Genomic DNA, 20,196 nt, shown 5'->3' with positions numbered 1-20,196 from the left:
CCCTTTTTAAAGTAAATTTGTTGTCACAAATTACATGTTCGATAATAAATACACCATTCACATTCTACGACACGTACGTCGTTTTACAAAAATTATTCATAATTTTTATACACTTATTATTACTACTCATATAATAAACCATATATGTATGTTAGCAATTATTTTTTCTTTTATTGTATGTATATTTTGTAACGCTATTATCAAAACAATAATAAATTAATGATAATGATTTAAATCGATGAATTTCTAATATTCTACGTACATACGTGTGATAAATAAGTTTGATGAGACAATTAAATGGAAGCAATTAATTTTAAATCACGAGAAAGAGACAACTACCGTTGAAAGAGGCGCCTGAAATCTCGATGAGAATATAACGAGTTTCAAAGAGAAAATGGCGGCCGATATATCGAAGCGGGAGTTAGTTAATCGAGAATCGCGGGGAGTCGACTGGAGGCCAGTCGATCGTAGATCGTTGCGCGTGTGTGATGTACACTATCGCGTAAGGAGTAACTTTATTTACCAATTTAGAGTGCCGATGTGCGGTGAGAAGCGTTAAATGTTCGTGGAAAATGTCGAATCCCGGCGGTAGCAGGAGGAACGGGGCCATGAAGATTCGTTTGACGAGTGAGTGAAGGACGAGAAAGGGCAAAGCCTATGATACGACGATGTCGTGTACCTCGATAAAGGAGAAGGAGCGTGAAAGTTGGCCGGACGACTTGCACGCGACTCGATCCTTCTTTCTTTTTTCCTACATCATCCTTCCTTCCTTCCTTACTTACTTACTTCCTTCCTACCGTTTTTCTTCTTCCTTCTTTAGTCGTTCGCTCACTTTTAAACTTATCTAGGCACACGTAAGATTTATTACCGTCTTTAATTCTCTCTTACGCGTTTCATTTTCTACCCGATACGAAAATTTAATTTGACTTCGACAAACTAATGAGCTCAGACGCGAGCGCGATCGTGAAATGTCAAAATACTATATCTCGGCTATTCTCTCATTCGTTTTCTCGTCCTCATCTACCCCACCAAAAACTCCTCTATCTCGTCACGACGATTTTCATCCTTTTGGTTATGGCAACTCCCTGACAGAGGTCAAGACCCCACGGATAGGCGCGCTCCGGGAGGGCTCCTTCTCGAGGACGTTCGTTTCCGACCGTTCTTTCTATCTCCTCTCAATTTAATTACTTCGCTTACTCTCCCTCATTGCTCTCCCCTCTTATGGATGTAACACCGATTGAAGCGATCTGCAAATTGAAGGGAATTACGATCTTCTTAATGCTACTTCACTATTACCCGCTACTTTTAATCTTTTTCAAAATCATATCCAATTTTAATTTAATTTAATTGTCATTTGTTGTTTCCATTTGTGTCTTTTGTTATATTAATAAGATAAAAGATATGCTTCAATTGAAACCAAATGGAACGTGTATAAAGCATATAATGTATGATATTAGAATGTATTTTCCTATATCGATAAAAAATTCAACAACCATGATATAATACACTGTTTATCAATGCAGTTTAATTGATTCTTTGAACTCTAAAAATCTTTTTTCTTATCATTCATTTATCGGTTCTTTTACAATGTTTTAATATGAAATAATATTTCATGTACTTGTTAATAAATTACTAATACTCATGCACTTGTAATACCATAAAAAATATGGTTCATAATGAAGAACTTTAAAAGAATTTTGACTGCCATTTAAATAATAATTTTCATATATTTTCAGTTTTATGTGCCCGTAATCTTGCCAGAAAAGATCTATTTCGTGAGTATTTGTTATTTTTTTACATTTACTTTATGTTTCACAAAGTATTTTGATTAAGATTAGAATCTGTTTTTAGGCCTGCCTGATCCCTTTGCTAAAATAACCGTTGATGGTTCTGGTCAGTGTCACAGTACAGACACTTGCAAGGCTACATTAGCCCCTAAATGGAACCAGCACTATGATTTGTAAATATTTTTTATCATAAATTCAATTACATTTATCTATCTCTCTATGTGTATATTATATAAGAAAAATATATATTTATAGATATATCGGGAAAAATGATGGTATTACAATATCAGTGTGGAATCATAGAAAAATTCATAAGAAACAAGGTGGTGGCTTTCTAGGATGTGTGCGTATATTATCAAACACAATACAAAGATTGAAAGATACTGGTTGTAAGTCCTTTGCATTATTTTGTTTGTTAATATATTAGAACTATCAATAGTACGCGTTTAATAATGTTAGTAACGATAATGTTATTAAAACTAGATTTATCATCTACTTTTAGATCAACGTTTAGACCTTTGCAAAGCTCATTCCGAAGATACAGATGTTGTTAAAGGGCAAATAGTTGTGTCTTTGTTATCTAGAGATGGACATAATGGTGCTGTGAGTAACACAGTTGGCCATAATGCTGTAGTTGATGTTCTTGGTGATTTAAGTTGTCCAACTGACTTACCAGATGGATGGGAAGAAAGAAGGACTCGAAGTGGACGATTATATTATATCAATCATTACACCAGAACAACGCAATGGATTCGTCCAAATACTCGGTATTGTAATTATTTTAATCATAAAGAATTGAAATAATTTCTTTTAATAATATGCTTTTAATATTCACTATTTTTATTAGGCCTAGCAATGCTATTATACCAACTACTCCAGAACCACCACCGTTACCTAATTCAGAGCCTACATCTCCCAGTGGCAGTGGTAGTCCACCAAATGTTAGGACAGATAGTCCTACTGTTCTACAAGGCACACCAGAATGGAATGGAGAAGGAGCGTCTAGCAGAACTCCTAGTAGAGATAGTTCAGCTCAAAATACTCCTAGAAATACACCAACTCAACAACAAAATAGGAATCAACAAAGTCAACAACACATAAGAAATACTCCACCATCGTCTGCAATAAGAGATCGGCGACCTGTACGAAGCAATGATGAACAAAATGGAAATCAAAATGCGAACGGCCGTATAGAACGTTCTAATAATGGTCAACCACGAAGGCCTAATCGAAGCAACAGAAATAGGAATAATGCAGTACTCAGTGCTGAAAGAAGAAACGAACCTCTTCAACCTATGGATTTACCACGAGGATATGGTAAATTAAATTAGTATTAAACGAAAAACCAATTTGTCTTATTACATTATGTAATGTTTATTACATACAATATTTTTTATAGAAATGAGGAAAACCCAACAAGGACAAGTATATTTTTATCACGTTCCGACTGGAACATCAACATGGCATGATCCCCGAATACCACGTGATTTACCAGCCAATGAATTGGCAAGTGAACTTGGGCCATTACCTAGTGGATGGGAAATGAGACAGACTCAAAGCGGACGTGTATATTTTGTAGATCATAATAACAGAACAACACAGTTTACAGATCCTCGGCTCTCTAGCCAAATCATAAGTAACCTGTTAAAGTAAGTTTTTTATATTATAAGTTCTTTTTTATATTTATATACAACAGAACAGTTATATAAATAAATTATGAATTAACGAAATTTGATGTTTGAATTAATAGTATAATACGAAAATATAAACTGGTGATATATCTATTTTATTATCAGTAGGAGGCAAAACAACAGCACAAATAATCAAGTTTCTGGAAATCCTAGTAATTCACCTACAACAGCAAGTGAATCAGTAGCAGTGGATACTCTTGTATCATCTGTACCTCAATCTTCCACTAATCAGCAAAGGCCAAGAATTGAAAATGGAAGCAATAATAATTCACCAACATGTAAGTTTAAATGATGAATTAATTATTTAATTTATTTTATTTACTTTTTTTTTTTTTTTTTTTTTATATATAGTGGAAACCTCAACACCGCAAACGCAGACTGTATCAGATTTGCCAAAAGAACTTATGGAGAGTGAACTTCTTCCAAAATATAAGCGAGATTTGGTAGCTAAATTAAAATGTCTAAGAGCAGAATTAAATGCACTTCAACCACAAAGTGGACACTGTAGATTGGAAGTATCAAGAAATGAAATATTTGAGGTAGATAGAATGTTATTTTCACAATGTGGAATATTTATAAAATTGTTTAATAATATCTATATAAAGTTACTTCTGTCTCTTTTAGGAATCTTACAGACTGATTATGAAAATGCGTCCAAAAGACATGCGTAAAAGACTTATGGTTAAATTTAGAGGAGAAGAAGGTCTTGATTATGGTGGAGTAGCACGAGAATGGTTATATTTGTTATCACATGAAATGTTAAATCCTCAATATGGACTGTTTCAGTATTCAAGAGATGACAATTATACATTACAAATAAATCCAGATTCAGGGATAAATCCCGAACATTTATCATACTTTCATTTTGCTGGTAGAATTATAGGAATAGCAGTTTTTCACGGGCATCATATAGATGGTGGTTTTACCACTCCATTCTATAAGATGTTACTAAATAAAGCTATTACTCTCAGCGATATAGAAGGAGTTGATCCTGAATTGCATAGAAGTCTTACATGGATGTTGTAAGTAATCAATTATATTATTTTGTAAAGTAATATTCTGATATTTCTTTTTATGTTAATAGAGAAAATAGCATAGATGGTGTCTTGGATGCTACATTTTCTGTCGAACATAGCAGTTTCGGGGTCTTGAAAAATCATGAATTAAAACCTGGTGGAAAAGATATACAAGTCACAGAAGAAAATAAAAGGGAATATGTTCGATTATATGTAAATTATCGATTTATGCGTGGAATCGAACAACAATTTTTGGCATTACAAAAAGGGTTTCATGAGTTGATTCCCCCACCATTATTAAGGCCATTCGACGAACGTGAATTGGAATTAGTTATTGGAGGTTTAGGTACTATTGACATAAATGATTGGAAACTGCATACAAGATTAAAACATTGTACACCCGAAACACCTGTAGTAAAATGGTTTTGGCAGATAGTAGAATCTTATGGAGAAGAAATGAGAGCAAGATTGCTTCAATTTGTTACTGGCAGTTCGCGAGTTCCATTACAAGGATTTAAGGCTTTACAAGGTAATACTCGATTACAAGTTAAAAAAAAAAATAAAAAAGTGTTATTACAATGAATTGTTTTTTCTGTTAAAATAAAGGCTCAACAGGAGCTTCAGGCCCACGTCTTTTCACAATTCATGCTGTAGATGCACCTAGTGAAAATTTGCCAAAAGCACATACTTGTTTTAATAGGATAGATATTCCACAAAGCTATCCAAGTTATCAAAAAATGTTGGATAAACTTACACAAGCTGTTGAAGAAACTTGTGGATTTGCTGTTGAATAATAAGGTATGTGTATTTGTTATACACTTCCAAATCATCAAAACATTTTTGAGTGTTATTAAGGAATCTACATATTACATATTTAAACTTACATTTAAATAAAAATAAAAATTTATATTAATAGAAACAAATTCAGCAAAAAATATAGTGACCCTAGATTAATACTAATAAAAACTGAATATAGTGCAATAATATTAATGCATACAAATATTTAAGTATATTTTTTTAATATTTCACAGGATTGTTATAAGTTTGCAGATTTCTTATACTGACAAAATTATCTCCAACATACCCCATCACTGCCCAATACATACATATATTTGTATTTAAAACTTTGTTTTCATTATGAATGCACAAATAAGATGATGTTGGAGTATTCATGATATTCTTTTGTACCACAAACATGGACTGAAATTACAATATCGTTTATTTAAAAAATTGATACACATAAAAATAAGTTCGTGCATGTAGTAGTATATAACTGCCTCTTAGAGTTTTCGGTATACTTAATAAGATGAGTATAAACAAAACAAAAATGCAGGTGTCAATTAATCCCTGTATTCATATATTTTTTGAGTAGCACAAAATTAGAAATGTACAGTCAGATAAATGATAGTTATTGTAAAAAAAAATTGTTCTAATGAATACTATTATAATATTAGATAGTAACAGTGATGGGAAACTAGTATTTAAAGTTGTATTATTTATAGCGGTCCATGGTGTCTATGGGAAATATGAGTAAAATTTGTACATATGTATCAGTATAATTATGAGAGCAGTTACGAAGTATTTCTGTCATATATAATTACTAGCAGAGAAAAACATCTTAGTTTAACAATAATGTGAAAGAATGAAATACATATATATAAAATAATGTACTTTATAAGTATATTAAAAACTTTGTAATAGAAACCTTATAAATTTTCTTATTTTTCAGATTTAACATTTTCTTTTACATTTAATATAAAAGCATAAAAAAAAAAACACATGTATATAAATTTGAAGTTTAATAATATGTTTTTATATCAAGACTTAGAAGTAAAAGTAGCATTTTTATTAATAATCATCATATGTATATACAAATATGTAATTCATTTTCTAAACTAAGATATTTTCACTCTGGATTTTTCTGCAATATAACACTTATATTAAAAAATTGCTTAATGCAATTGATAAGAGTTGTTATTGCTGTGCAAATTATGACATGAAGATTATTATTATTGCTTGTTCAAAGGTGGTTAGTACCAAACGATATAACAAGTTGTATATAATTTAGTAAAGCTTAATATAAAAATAATATAGTACCGTATAATGTCTTAATCAGATAGTTGACAAGACGTTATAAAATGCGTTTATTCTAGCATACATTGTGTACACTAGCTTTAATTTAAAATTTAAGAAAATAGTAAATTTATAAAATCATACATGTGCATCTATTATAATGTGCTTGTATTGATTCTTTTGCTTGTAATCACACACATGCCTGTATCTTATATTGAGATAATGGGGTAGGATATAAAATAACCTTTTATTTATCATACAAACCCTTCGTCTAGATACTAATATTTGACTCGAATATTGTAAAGATATTTAGTATCCAATAGCACTAATGATCGTTTTGTATTATTATATTGTTATGTTCTAATATTATGTGCACATAACTGTGATCAAACATATCATAAAATGAGATTGAATAACGAATGGAATATCTAAAAAAAAATATTTTACAAACCATGGAAAATTGGTAGATTGATTTCATTTTTATATAAATAATTATTTTGATATTTATGTTTTCCTAATCTTACTTCAAAATGAAACGAGCATATATATGCCTCATTAAAATTAAAACAAATTATTATGTATTATTGACATTTCTGCAATAGAAAATATCCAATGTTCATATTTAAGTTTTAGCTAAGTTTACAAAGTATTGTTAACATTCCAAAAATCACTGCCTTTCTATTGTACTTGCATACAGATATCAGTGGGAATGGAATGCTAGTAACACTTTATAATATTGGCTAAGAGATATGATTAAAAACTAATATTTGCCAATTTGGTTATTATGGAAACGTAGTTATTGTTATTTGTATTGATGTTTATGTAAGAGTAGTCACAAAGTTTTATACTTCAAATTTTGATGTTTATTCTAATGAAGGAATAAGTTAATATTGCAATTCGTAGTAAACCAAATTATAAATAGAAGGTTAATTGTTTTTAAATTAACATAATTTAAAAAAAAAAAGAAAATGGTATAATTCCTTGATTTATTGCAACTTTAAAATTGATATAGTATCTTACTTATAATTAAATATATAAAATATGACAAAAGCAGTAAACGGACAACAGAAAGATAATTAAAAAAGGTAATCAGATATATGCACCGTTGCACATAATGATTTTCTTTTTGTTAAAATAAAGGGTACTAAATTTTTAGTTATATGCTATACTGTTAAAAATATATTTTTTTTATATGTGATAATACGGGAGATCTTTATTAAAATTTTTTTTTTTATTTAGATGAGAAGTAGGCCTTAATAGTGCCTTGCATATAGTTACTGCTTTTGAGAATTTTATAGTATCAATATATTTTTACGAAAAGGAAGTGGTGCATTTGAATTTCAAATTTAGATATGAATTTCATTGAGAATAATGCTTGATTCATAACATATCATGATCTTTATAAAGATTATAAAAATCTTTGCAGAGTTTATTATGATTTTTTAATTAATATATTGTATACATATACTATTAACAAGATAAAGATACAAATAATTAAAGAACTATTTTAAAAAAGAGATATGTATAACACAACAAAAGAATTATCTTTCGATTGCTGTTATGTCAAAATGTACAATACCAAAATCAAATATATATAAAAATATTTTGAAATAATATTTTGAAAAATAATCTCTTAGACAAAAAAAATATTTAGATCAATTTACTTATATAATTTTACGAAATTTAAGTAAATAAATAATATTGGTATTGTTCACATAAAAAAATATATATATATTACACGATTGTTAAATGCTTTTAGGAAAAATAAAATGATAGATTTATGAACTTCTTAATGAACATCATGTCTCAAATACAGTTTAAGGTGTTATGAAAATACAGAAAATAAGACAATATCCTTAAGGAAGATGTAGCATGACGTATTGATGAAAAGCATTTTATTTAATACTTAGCCTTAACTTCCTAAAAAGATTTCACAAAATGAACATTTAAATCTATTCATAAGTACGTAAACGCAATAAATTCATATATTATTAATATTTTGAAATACAATAATGAACATTTTTCATAGAAAATAATACAAAGCACGATTGTCAATTGCGCTATTGCAATTTCTGTTCTTGATCAAGAAAAATATTATATAATAATTTATATATTATATATTTCATTCTCTATAGTTATCGACATTACACACTATCTCATTTCCAAGATTGTTCGTTTACGATAGCTAAGTCAATCAGTAAAGTTCATGTGGTATTAATCGTCATTTCTTAGTCCGTCGATGGTTCGACTAAACAAGAAGAATGGTTAGAAAGCCAATTGTATTAGAAAGAGAGAGAATATATAGCACTGTTAATAAATTAAGAATCGTTTTATATAAGAACGATTTCATATTAGAGTATATCAAACTCAATCCATCGATCTGTCGCTGTTCATTGATATAATATGTATATTTATGAAACAGCACTATTGTTACTAAACGATTATATCTCTTACTATTATCGCGAATGTTGGTGTATCGCTAGTATCATTCTTACGTATAACGTTCGACGGACAACTGTAAATACATCTTTTCCTTTTGTATTTTGGATGAAATGTATATTTTAATAAAATATCCAAAGGTACGAATTCTCTTAACGCGTAATTTTTATTTCCTATTATTTCTATTATAATTAAACAAAATGTGTGTGTATGTATATATGTATATATTTTGGCGTAATCAGTTCTTAGGAATGTAAATAATAAACGGTAAATTAACAGATAAGATCAATGTAACGTATTCCTCAATCGATCGTGAATTTACAGTTAAAAATCACGAATTATAAATAACAAACGTTTCATTATTATAATTAACAAAAATATATTTTAACTGCATCTTTTGAAATGATAAGTTTTCTTAGGAGTGTAAAAGATAAACAACAAATTAACAAAATAAAATCATTATAAATTACTTTTCGACTGATCACGAACTTATAGTTTGAAATCACAAGTTATCAAAGATATAAAGAACTAACATTGAAATTTAACTTACCTCGAAATCTGATAATAGCTAAATAAATCCAACGTAAGACTTCGTCTAGTTGACATCGAGATTCTCCTAAAAATTATTCACTTATTTAAATAATATATATATATATATATATATATATATATATATATATATATATAAATTATACATAAATTCAGTAATATTATATATTTATTTGAACTCGAGGAATGTATGATATTGAAAGTCTCCAATACATTGCAACATCGTACCTACATAATGTGCAAAAACTTCGATTAGAATTATTTGTACATTTAAAATTGTTCTTTTGTAATTTTTTATATACATAATCAATTTACAGTATATCGTGGCACACCTAAATTGTCACTCACACATTTTTCTGTTTTTAATCAAATATATTTATTAATCACAGTAATATAACGTTAATAACCGTACTAAATTGTATCACTTGAAGATCACGTGGTTATTGTGGATTCAATTAGTAGCCAATCAGATTTGAGCTGCTGTACACTGTTAATTGCGCGGCAACATTTTCCATGTAAATCCTAGATGAATATTTTTTCATTTATTGCATACGATCAAATTAACATGTTTTATTAAAAATTTAATATTTAAATCTAGCACTTGGAACGTTACCCAATGATGAACTATTCGAATGAACATATAAAAGTACGCTCCTTGACTCCTCGTGATAGGCTATAATTCCTACATACTTGTACGAAAGAGCTCCTCTGCATAAATATTATATTTTTTATAAAATCGAAAATTAAGTCTATTGGTCTTCTTTTTATGAATATTACGAAGGTTTATCGAACGAAAATTTATTATCGAATGAAAGATAATAAATCATGATAATCGAGACGGTATAACATTCGTTCATTCGTTTAAATGTTAATTGGTCGTTGATTGAATAAGATACATTTGTAATATTAAAATAGTTTGAAAATAATCTATGAACTTCTAAATGTAAGTTACGAGCTAATATTAATGTAAACAATGAACAGTTCCAAATTTAACTTATTTTTATAGTAGATACTGTGCTCAGCGATACCTTATTACGTCATACGATTCGGCAGTGTAAATATCTCCACTCTCACCAAAAAGATTAAAATCCCATGGATTTTATGGCTATGATTTAAATTAATTCTTTCCCGAATTATTATGCCTAATCAAGTAAACTTGATATTTCGCAATACTTTTCCTACGATATTTGAATATTGATTAAAATTTTATGTATATTTATAATCATACCTTCTGCGATTCTTTATATCAACAAATAACTCACGTCATTTAAAAAAAAAAAAAAAAAAAAAAGAAAAAAAAACGTTAGAAAAATAAACATAACATATTAGAACAACCTATAACACACAAACTATTTTTTTCAAAAATATATTTTCAAATTATTAGTTATGTTTATCCAAGATACATTTAATTATGGCTCTTAAATCTTTGATATATTTTATAGGTTGGAACATCCAAAAATTTCTCTCATTCAAAATAAAAGATTGAATGTTATTTTTTTCTTTTTAATCTATTAAAAATTCGTTGTACACGACAGCAAATCAAATTTTTATTAATCTTGCTCGTCGTAAAATAATATTTTAAAATGCATGCCTTGCACAGAAAAATCATAAAGTAAATGAAGTATTATATGATGTAAATAAACAGACATCATTTATCGAAAATTTCACAACATTAAGAAAAAAACTATTCCTTATAATATTTTTCTTCTTTTTTTTTTTATAAAGGATACATTGCCAACATCGCACATTGCATTCTCTTCACATTTATACATTTACAGTACTGTTTATTACAAAGGCATTGTACAAATAAGCAAGACAAATTAAAAATTTAATTATAATATTTGTAATATCTTTAGTAACTGTTATTCTTATATTGCAAGAATTTATCTTACCATTGAGGCGAACCTCTTCAACAATTAAGAGATTAGGTTGATACGCTTATACAGCATTTGTTATGTACAGTCGTGGGTGTACAAAATCTAAGAATCGCGAGCCAGCAATAAAGCAATATCGATTTTAAGAAACTGTTCTTACATTTGTATGTGTATCACTCGTTAAGACGGAAAGATTTTGTTTCTCCTAAGGCAACTGTGCCATTAAAAATTTATGTATATGTACAGAGCTTTTTATTATTCATATGAATTTTGCAATTGGTATAGAATGCACGATACGCACATTTAAGTTTATGACAATCAGTTTATTACAGCTCAGCTATGATCGTATGTGAACAAAAATTATGCTAGAACTGTATTTATGAACATCTGATAACCACTTTTTAATAGCACGATGACAAGATGATAAATATTGATGTGAAAGAAAATGATATACCTCAAATCATATACTGTACAATTCTACATGATATCATTGTTTGAGCAAGTAATTAAATAAATCCATGTGAATAATCAAAGAACATAGTAGGTAATGTGTGGAGTAGGCAGATATCAAGCTGGCTTAATTAAGTGTCACAGTCTTCGAGTTGCCTTTGTTGTTATTAACAGGTATGAACTGTTACCAACGCACCATATTTTCCGCACTGTCCTGTGTAAATTGCTAGCTGCTTGATGTTCATAGTCTAGACAATAATTTCCTGATGATACCCTATGTACCGCATCAAATAATTATTTTGCAACGTACATCTTTGCATACTTTTCTTGAAATATAATGCAAAGAGGAACGTGATATTTTCCATTTCGAAGCTAAGAGGATCGTGTTTTTGTCAAATCAGGGATTTAATAGTCATCCAGATCGAAACTATCAATTTCAATGTCTTCCAGCTGCATACTTTGAAAGTCCACTTTGTAACGTAGAATACCTGCAAAACAACATATGAATGTTTATCATTAAATAAATAATATAATAATAATATTAATGCATAAATATCTGTACAAAATAAAAAATTGTTTATAGTTTATTCTAATATATCATGTTTTTATTTTAACTCAAATTTATATTGTTATATCAGTGCTTTTGTAAAGTTCTATGATATTAACAGAATACTAATTCCATTTGATATCAAAGAAATATTCAAATTAGAAAAACATTGTTTCAATGACAATAATAATTTAAAACCATTAACACGAAAAAAAAAAAAATGAAAAAAATAAATTATATATATAAAATTTATTTATTTATTATTATAATGTGTAAAATAAATATTTGTAGAAGTTAAAAATTTAATATATTCATAATAATTATATAAATCAACATTATAATATCTTATATGAATGTTATACATAATGTAATGGATTGTTTTGCTTCAATAATAAATATCATTCAAATGTTTAATTTAAAATTTGTAATAATTAGCATTATAAGTGACTATTGTGCTTGACTGCTTCTAATAGCTGCTAAAAGGGATTTCTACAATAAATTAAATATTTTAAAAATATCTTTAAAAAAAATTTTTATATTTTGCTACTTCATGATCTATAATACTCCTACATTGTAATAATACAAAACATTCCCTGCATACAATGTATAACATTCTAAAATAGTAAAGATTAAAAATAAATAATTATTTTACTTTTTTCTTGTTACTAGTTTTTATAAAAAGCAAGTACTGTACCTTTCCCAGTATGCGAGCTAACAGAAACAAGACTTTAATTAGTACTTCTCAAAGAGAGTAGCTCTGTTAAGCATTGTGAGAATATTACTATTGTTTATAATCTATGTCCATTGCCAAAGTATTAGTATGAATAGAAATTTAAGTTACTGATTAAATAAGTATTATTAACAAAAAAAAATATAATACAAAAAATTTTATGATTAGTTTAATACAAATGATCTATTAAATTCAAATAAGATAAAAAACAAATTAAGATAATTTCAATAGTTTCATATCTTTCTTAGAAAATTGTTATAACTCATATTTTGTCATTTCAAGCAATTTTAGTCCAATAAATCTAAAAACTATTTAAGTAAAAAGTATTAAATAAATTAATAAAAATAACACCATTATTGTAACTTTGGTGATGGATTTAATCTAAAATTGCTTATAGCGTAACATGCAACAAGCGGTACTTAATAATTTATGCATTACTTAATATTTAATTCATAAGATATATTTATATATCTTATTATTTGTGAAAAAAAATACCAAAATATGACGTACGATAGTGTAAATAAATACAACAAATTATTTTCTTAATTTTTATATGAAATAAAATAAATACAATCAATTAAACTTGAATATAATTTGGAATCTCCAAATATCATAATATTCACAATATATATCGTGCGAGATATAAAACAAAATAAATCAAGCAAAAATATATTATGATAGTAAGTATAATAAGGCTAATATTTGTATATATTAAGCATCAAATAGTAGTTATAGCAAGATAGTGCAAAAGCAACATTTTCTAAACAAAATAAAAGAACAAATATTCACACATTTTTCTAAAGGAATATATAGAAATATAAAATAAGAAAAAGTGTATAAAATAATAAAATCTGTGTAATATTTGAGTGTGCTTTTAATAAAATTTATCTAAAATTTGCCACTGGTATTCTAACGTAACTTCTCACTTATAAAAATAAAAACTAGTAAGAAAAGAAAATAAGAACTTGTTTAATTTTTTTATAGTCATGGTGATTGCTAAAAAGACTTAGAATGTAAAATATATTTGCACAACATTCTTAAATATAGGATAATATTAACAAAGAAGCTTCATATCTCAACCAGAATATATAAAACCTTTATTTATTTAAAACAAGTGACTTACACACTTGTAATAGTCACTGGCTTTTTTTATAAAAATGCCAAGGATGCATTCTAAATCTAGATTATATTGTAAGAAAACCAGTAGTTAATAATTATTAGTACAATTACAATTATTGTTCCCCTAAGGATTACAGGGATAATAATCATTAGTAAAGTTAGTATATTCATTTTTCATATGAGTTCACTAATTTTTCTTTAAATAATCAGACTTTAGTTAGAGTAGCTTTCCTTTTTTTGAATTCATATTGTGTCATTAAAACAGGCTTTTTTTAGTATAATAAAAGTGTAAACAAGCATTAAAATGATTTTACACTTTGTGTATCTTACAGATTAGGAGATTGCAACAATTACAAGATTATGACTATTATATGATTTACTTGAGAGTTGTTATACTATAGCATAAATATTAATCCATCACTTTTTATAGATCTAATCTCAGATTTTTTTAAACTCTTTAATATTGACCTCTTATTATAATGAAAGCCAATATCTAGGATGTAACTTCATGATATCGCAGACGTTCTTTTTTTGTACTGTAAAGATGCATTAAATTCTTTCTTTATAAATCCATTCAAAAAATATATCTATGCAGTGCAATTATTATATATTAGAAATTAAAACTATGTTCAGTTTAAATTGATTTTTTTCTTGTGCAATTATACAACAAAAAGATTTTCATTTATATTCTATAGAAATAATATACTATTTGTATATTCTTTATCTAACAAATATATATTTTTGTGATAGTGAAATAATTTTACTAAATTTGCAATCACCGCTTAATATAACTCTAATTATGTAGTATGTATTTGCATACATAAATATTTAACATGACAAAAAATGAATTATACTTAATAGAATCTTATCAATGTGGAAACTATTAGATATTTGCTACAACATGAGTTTAAATACTCCCAATATACATGCACATACATCTAAAAAATAGTTTTCTTTCTTTCTTTTCCTTTTTATTTTTTTTTCTTTTTTATCTTTTTTTTTTCTTTTTAATATTGACAAATCAGTTTTCTCATGTACATTGCTTCCTACATGTGCAACATAAAAAAATTAAATATTTTAAGACCCTTGTGTGATCATATGATAATGCATTCATTAAACAATTTTCCAACATGTCATATTGGCCTACTTTATTATAATTACTTGCCAATATAATATTAATATAAACAAATATAACTTGTGAACTAAAAGGAATATTAACCACTAACAAATACATATTTCCATGTTGAGAAAACAGTCTGCTAATATATAATAATAAAACGTAAAAATCTTTTATTACTTAATTTCTCGTCAAAAACTGAATAAGAATATATACAAAAAATACACCTTACTACATGTAAAATTCTTTGCTATTACTCAATGTCATATAAATATAATGGTCTAAATTCAAAATATTTCATAAAAGATTATATAGCCCCTATTTTACATTTCTATTCACCCTCTAATGAAAACCATTACGCAAAAAAGCATCTTTAAAATTCAGTAACATCTCTGAATGCACATCTTTATCTTTGAATTTTGTGTATTTAATGGTTTCACTATCACATTCAAAATCATTGCAAGAGACATCTATGTACTACTTTTGTACAGAAGAATCAAAACTAAACTATTTAGTGAGAAACTCAATAAAAATAACTGTAAACATTCTGGACAAATTTACTATATAAAAATCAGGAGCATGCAATATAAATATCATATCGTTCTAGTTATCATGTATATAAAATTTTACTATAACGTACAGAAATGCATATGTTATATTTTAATTTATCTGTTATAGTTATTAAAATAATAATTAAAGTTAAATAATTTTTGTTAATGTCAATGTTGAAATGATCAAGAGAGAATAATATAGACAAATCTTTTTAAATACTGCAATACCAATGAAAATGATTTTTGTACTGACAATGATTATAGTTGAATGATGAGTATCAAAAAATTGACACTAATTTCCCAATTTTGAAATAATATAAAAGAACATATAATTTAAAATATGTATCTGATTAACATTAACATTTTGATAAATTTGTCCAGTTTTCTAAATAATAATCTATAATACACAAAGTGTACATGAATGCACTCAAGACAGAGAAACAGCTACCTGGTTGACTTTGAGTATCTCACGGATGAAATTAGTAATCATCGAGGTCAACATCATCAAGAGGCTCATCGGCCTGCAGTGACTGGAAGTCAACTTTGTAGCGGAGGATTCCTATACACGAACATATACTCTATAGTTAACATCAATGGACCTCATTTCATTACCTTGCCATTTCTTTAAAATTTTTGCTGACAGTGATATTAAGACGATTTATAAAAATTAAGTTTACTTTTTATAAAAAATATTAAATATGTAATGCCATTTGTTATAATAAATGCTAATTAGTAAATACACCTTATCCAAATATGTTAATGATCATAGTGTTTAAAAATACTATTAACACATTACATTCAAAATAAAGTAATTAGTTATAATTTGTTTATATGTACACGCAACCTTTTTTTATATTTACGTTAAAAAATAAGATATGAAGCCATGAAAGATTAGTAATACAAATAATTTTCCACAATTTATATAAATACATAAATTGCTTAAAAAAATAAAGATTAAAAAATTTATTATATGTAGAAAAAACTTACCTCCAATTCCACCAAACCCTCTGACAAATTGTGATCCTTCCTGTGACTTGTCTGTAATAATTTCCAAGGTGGCACCGAAGCTCTTATAATTATTCGCAAGCCATTCAAGTAGCGGTTGACATTCCACAAGTTCCAATTCTACTCCACTCTGAAAATTACATATTTATTTGCTACATTTTTTAGACTTTATATACATATATTTATAAACTTAATTTAAATTTCATTAATAGTTAAACTTAAAGGACTTAAACTATACCTCTTTATCGGTAAAATGAGTTTTGTCTTTTTCTTGTTCTGGTGTCAAGTGTAATACTTTCTCTTCTGCATTTGTATGATTTTTTAAGACATATCGTTGAATATCTAAATTCTCCCAACAAATTAACGTTTCTACACTACCTAATTCCAAAGCTCTTAATGTATCTTCTACACCAAAACAATATTTTCCAGTATCTTGAGAAATTTCATCAAAATAACGACCTAATAATAAACATTACAATATCGTAATAAGTAATACATATATTGTAAGAAGAAAAAATAAATAATTATATTCTTACCAATGAGTTTTTTTTCTTGAATGAATTTTACATTTTGCAAAGATTCAGCCGCTAATTCAATGGCCTGATTAAAACCATTTTCTCCTCCATACGACACATCAACTAATTTTATAACTTTTGCTTGCAATCTCTAAAATAATAAGGTGATAACAAAACTAAAATAATATAACACAATACCTTTCTTTTTTAAATGTATCAACGTTATATAGAATTTTATAAATGCGTTTTGTTTAAATATTTACTTACAGGATCAAACATATCTGATTGACTAAGTTCTGTTTTGAAATCTGCACTTCCTGCTAATATCAATCCAGCAATATTAGGCTTGTCATTGGTAATATAAAGTTGTGTAGCTACTTCAGCTACTTTTCGGACGTAATTATGTCGTTTTTCCATACGTAACCGAGCAAAACGAAGAGCTGACTGACCTCCTCTACCTAAAATCAAATTTGCAATAACATACATTATAAATAAGATTAATAACATAAAATTATTAATCTTTAATTTCTTGTACCCTTTAATGTCTTTAAAAACTTACCATGTTTTTTAGGGAGGTCAACAGTAAATTTATGTAAAACTTCACGTGTATTTCCTTGAAGAGTACCAAATAAAGCCCCATTACCATCCATAACAATAAATCCAAATTTATTATCATCCGCTAATAATGCAGTAAGGGCTTCTGTATGAAACTAAAACCAATTAACACTTAAGCATTTTTATATTAAAAATATAACCTATGCAAATTTATAAGATTACATATACATTTAAGTCTAAACTTAGTACTTATTATGCAACTGTAAAAGTAGTATTATATGTACCTTATTATCACAAAGATATAAAGAAGTATTAATAGGTTTAAATGGTTCAAAATCAATATTGACTTTTTTTTCTTTGCCTTCTTCGGTGACAATAGTACCACAGTATATTACCAGGCCATTTGGAGGCACTAAAATAAATAATTATTCAGAAAATATTAGAAATAATATAAAAGTTACACACACTGTTTGTTCATATTTTAAAAATATTATTTAAATATTAGATATATATGTGCAAAACATTACAAATATAATTAAATTAAATTTTATAACTAAAACATATTTCTATAAGTAAAAAAAATGATTACCTTTGGTATATAATTTTAACCTATGTTGTACAGATGTAATTGCACCCAAAACCGATAATCTATTTACACGGGACTTAATATTAGACGCAGTTCCAAATTCATCGGCTAACATCTTGCTTACTCTCGATATTTGGTCTTTAGGGGGTATAATTAATGAAATCATACTGGTACCATTCCTACAAAAATACTTTCATTATTTTATTATCTTATATTATAAATAATTAAATGAGAATAGAAGCTTTAACCATAAATTAATTCTATTATTTGCATATATTAAAAAATAATATAAATATTTCAAAAAAAAAAAAAAAAAAAAAAAAAAATTAGAAAGTAATAAACTAAAACTTTTAATAATGAAAAAATCAAACAATATGTTTGCTTTGACACAGATTTTGTTAAATATCTTTATATCTTTAGTAATATTGCTTCAAGAACCATCACTAGAAAAGTTTATGCAAGAACATTAAACAATAGTTTATCAGGCTCCTAATACCATAGGATATGTTCCAACTTTGAAAAGCATAAGACTATTTAAAATAATATATTCTAATATTTTCTCAATCCAGTTTACATACATATCATTTTCTATTGAAACCATATGTCAGAATATAAAATAAAATAGCCAACGACATTTAAAAGAACAAAATTACCGCCGACCTACTTACCCTCTAGCCATTTCGAGACTCTTTATGAGTTTCTTTATTTTCCAGATTTCGACATTGCGGTCGGCGGAAGTTTCCTCGTTGGACATTGCTGTACGTAGAGTCGCGTGGTCGCGGCTTCTGAGATCTTCGTCGGATTTAATACGTGTCGGCAGATTTATCGAGGAAGTTAGTTGGAAAGATTAAAGTGGCCCGCGTCCTCGCGAAAACCGGGTACCACAGGTTCGCTTCTGAAACGTATGGCCAATTCATTTACCGACGTTTCTGCTTTGATCCAGTTCATACCAGATTATGTCAGAGAACGTGCTCAACATAACGTGTACACGCTGTACTTGAATACGTCTTAAGTCGAAATATACACCGCACGATGGACTCACTTTGTGTGTATGTTCCTTTTTAGAATCGTCTTGCCACGTGCAATTCTTCTTTAACGTCTATACCTGCTGTACGGCAAATACCACGCGACGATAGATTTCGAAATGCACACGTCGGCCATGCGACACCGCAGCGGGACGTCAGTACTTCTCTTTCCTTCCACAACTTTCTTTCTTCCACTTCTTCCTCACAACGTAAAGCTATATTTTCTCGACTAGCAGGATTCCTGACGTTTTTCAGACCCTTTATGTCCTTAATCCCGCTATTAAATGAACGTTCTGTCTAAAAAACGTGTTAATGGACCCAGATCAAATTAAAATAGGACCCAAAAACGTCAGTACTTCATTAGACGTATGTACTGCACGTTACAAAATGGGAAGCAAAGACTGGAAGCTATATGCGCGAACGGTGCTCCAAGACTTTCATCGCGCATAGAGACGCAGATATAATTGTAGGCGGCCCAAAGCTCGATCGAATGAACGGTTTCAACGAGTTTTGAATGAACCAATAGAATGATTGATATAAAGCGAAAAAAGATTTGCACCAATCACA

The 20,196-nt window shown here is 27.8% G+C and overlaps 2 protein-coding genes across 8 annotated transcripts; one reads left to right on the top strand and one right to left on the bottom strand.

Annotated features, from left to right (window-relative positions):
• Window positions 1–250: 250 nt before the first annotated feature.
• LOC124948230 (E3 ubiquitin-protein ligase SMURF2) lies at window positions 251–9,149 on the top strand. Of its 3 annotated transcripts, none has more exons than XM_047491548.1 (13): window positions 251–627; window positions 1,737–1,775; window positions 1,852–1,960; window positions 2,043–2,176; window positions 2,290–2,554; window positions 2,635–3,104; window positions 3,187–3,436; window positions 3,587–3,756; window positions 3,830–4,017; window positions 4,103–4,500; window positions 4,563–5,023; window positions 5,101–5,292; window positions 5,526–9,149. In XM_047491548.1, the coding sequence occupies exons 1-12, from the start codon at window positions 573–575 to the stop codon at window positions 5,286–5,288; spliced, it is 2,727 nt and encodes a 908-aa protein (XP_047347504.1). In that variant the 5' UTR covers window positions 251–572; the 3' UTR covers window positions 5,289–5,292; window positions 5,526–9,149. The 3 variants fall into 3 exon arrangements, with proteins under 3 accessions (XP_047347504.1, XP_047347503.1, XP_047347502.1); XM_047491546.1 differs by having other exon boundaries at window positions 256–627; window positions 3,584–3,756; XM_047491547.1 differs by lacking the exon at window positions 5,526–9,149 and having other exon boundaries at window positions 254–627; window positions 3,584–3,756; window positions 5,101–5,497.
• A 557-nt stretch (window positions 9,150–9,706) lies between these two features.
• Window positions 9,707–20,048, bottom strand: LOC124948231 (eukaryotic peptide chain release factor subunit 1). 5 transcript variants are annotated; one of them, XM_047491551.1, is made up of 12 exons: window positions 19,647–20,048; window positions 19,273–19,499; window positions 18,608–18,783; window positions 18,303–18,430; window positions 18,023–18,173; window positions 17,731–17,921; window positions 17,485–17,614; window positions 17,187–17,407; window positions 16,931–17,078; window positions 16,392–16,502; window positions 13,121–13,137; window positions 9,707–12,367 (listed from the first exon to the last, which is right to left on the bottom strand). In XM_047491551.1, exons 2-10 carry the CDS (start codon window positions 19,356–19,358, stop codon window positions 16,423–16,425), a joined length of 1,311 nt encoding a protein of 436 aa, XP_047347507.1. In that variant the 5' UTR covers window positions 19,359–19,499; window positions 19,647–20,048; the 3' UTR covers window positions 9,707–12,367; window positions 13,121–13,137; window positions 16,392–16,422. The 5 variants fall into 5 exon arrangements, with proteins under 5 accessions (XP_047347507.1, XP_047347505.1, XP_047347506.1 ...); XM_047491553.1 differs by lacking the exons at window positions 9,707–12,367; window positions 13,121–13,137 and adding an exon at window positions 14,230–14,811; XM_047491549.1 differs by lacking the exons at window positions 13,121–13,137; window positions 16,392–16,502 and having other exon boundaries at window positions 19,647–20,047.
• Between the last annotated feature and the right edge of the window lie 148 nt (window positions 20,049–20,196).

Source organism: Vespa velutina, chromosome 4, assembly GCF_912470025.1.
Source record: "Vespa velutina chromosome 4, iVesVel2.1, whole genome shotgun sequence".
Taxonomy (NCBI): domain Eukaryota; kingdom Metazoa; phylum Arthropoda; class Insecta; order Hymenoptera; family Vespidae; genus Vespa; species Vespa velutina.
The sequence above is the reverse complement of the archived record's forward strand: the minus strand, read 5'-3'. Positions and strand labels throughout refer to the sequence as shown.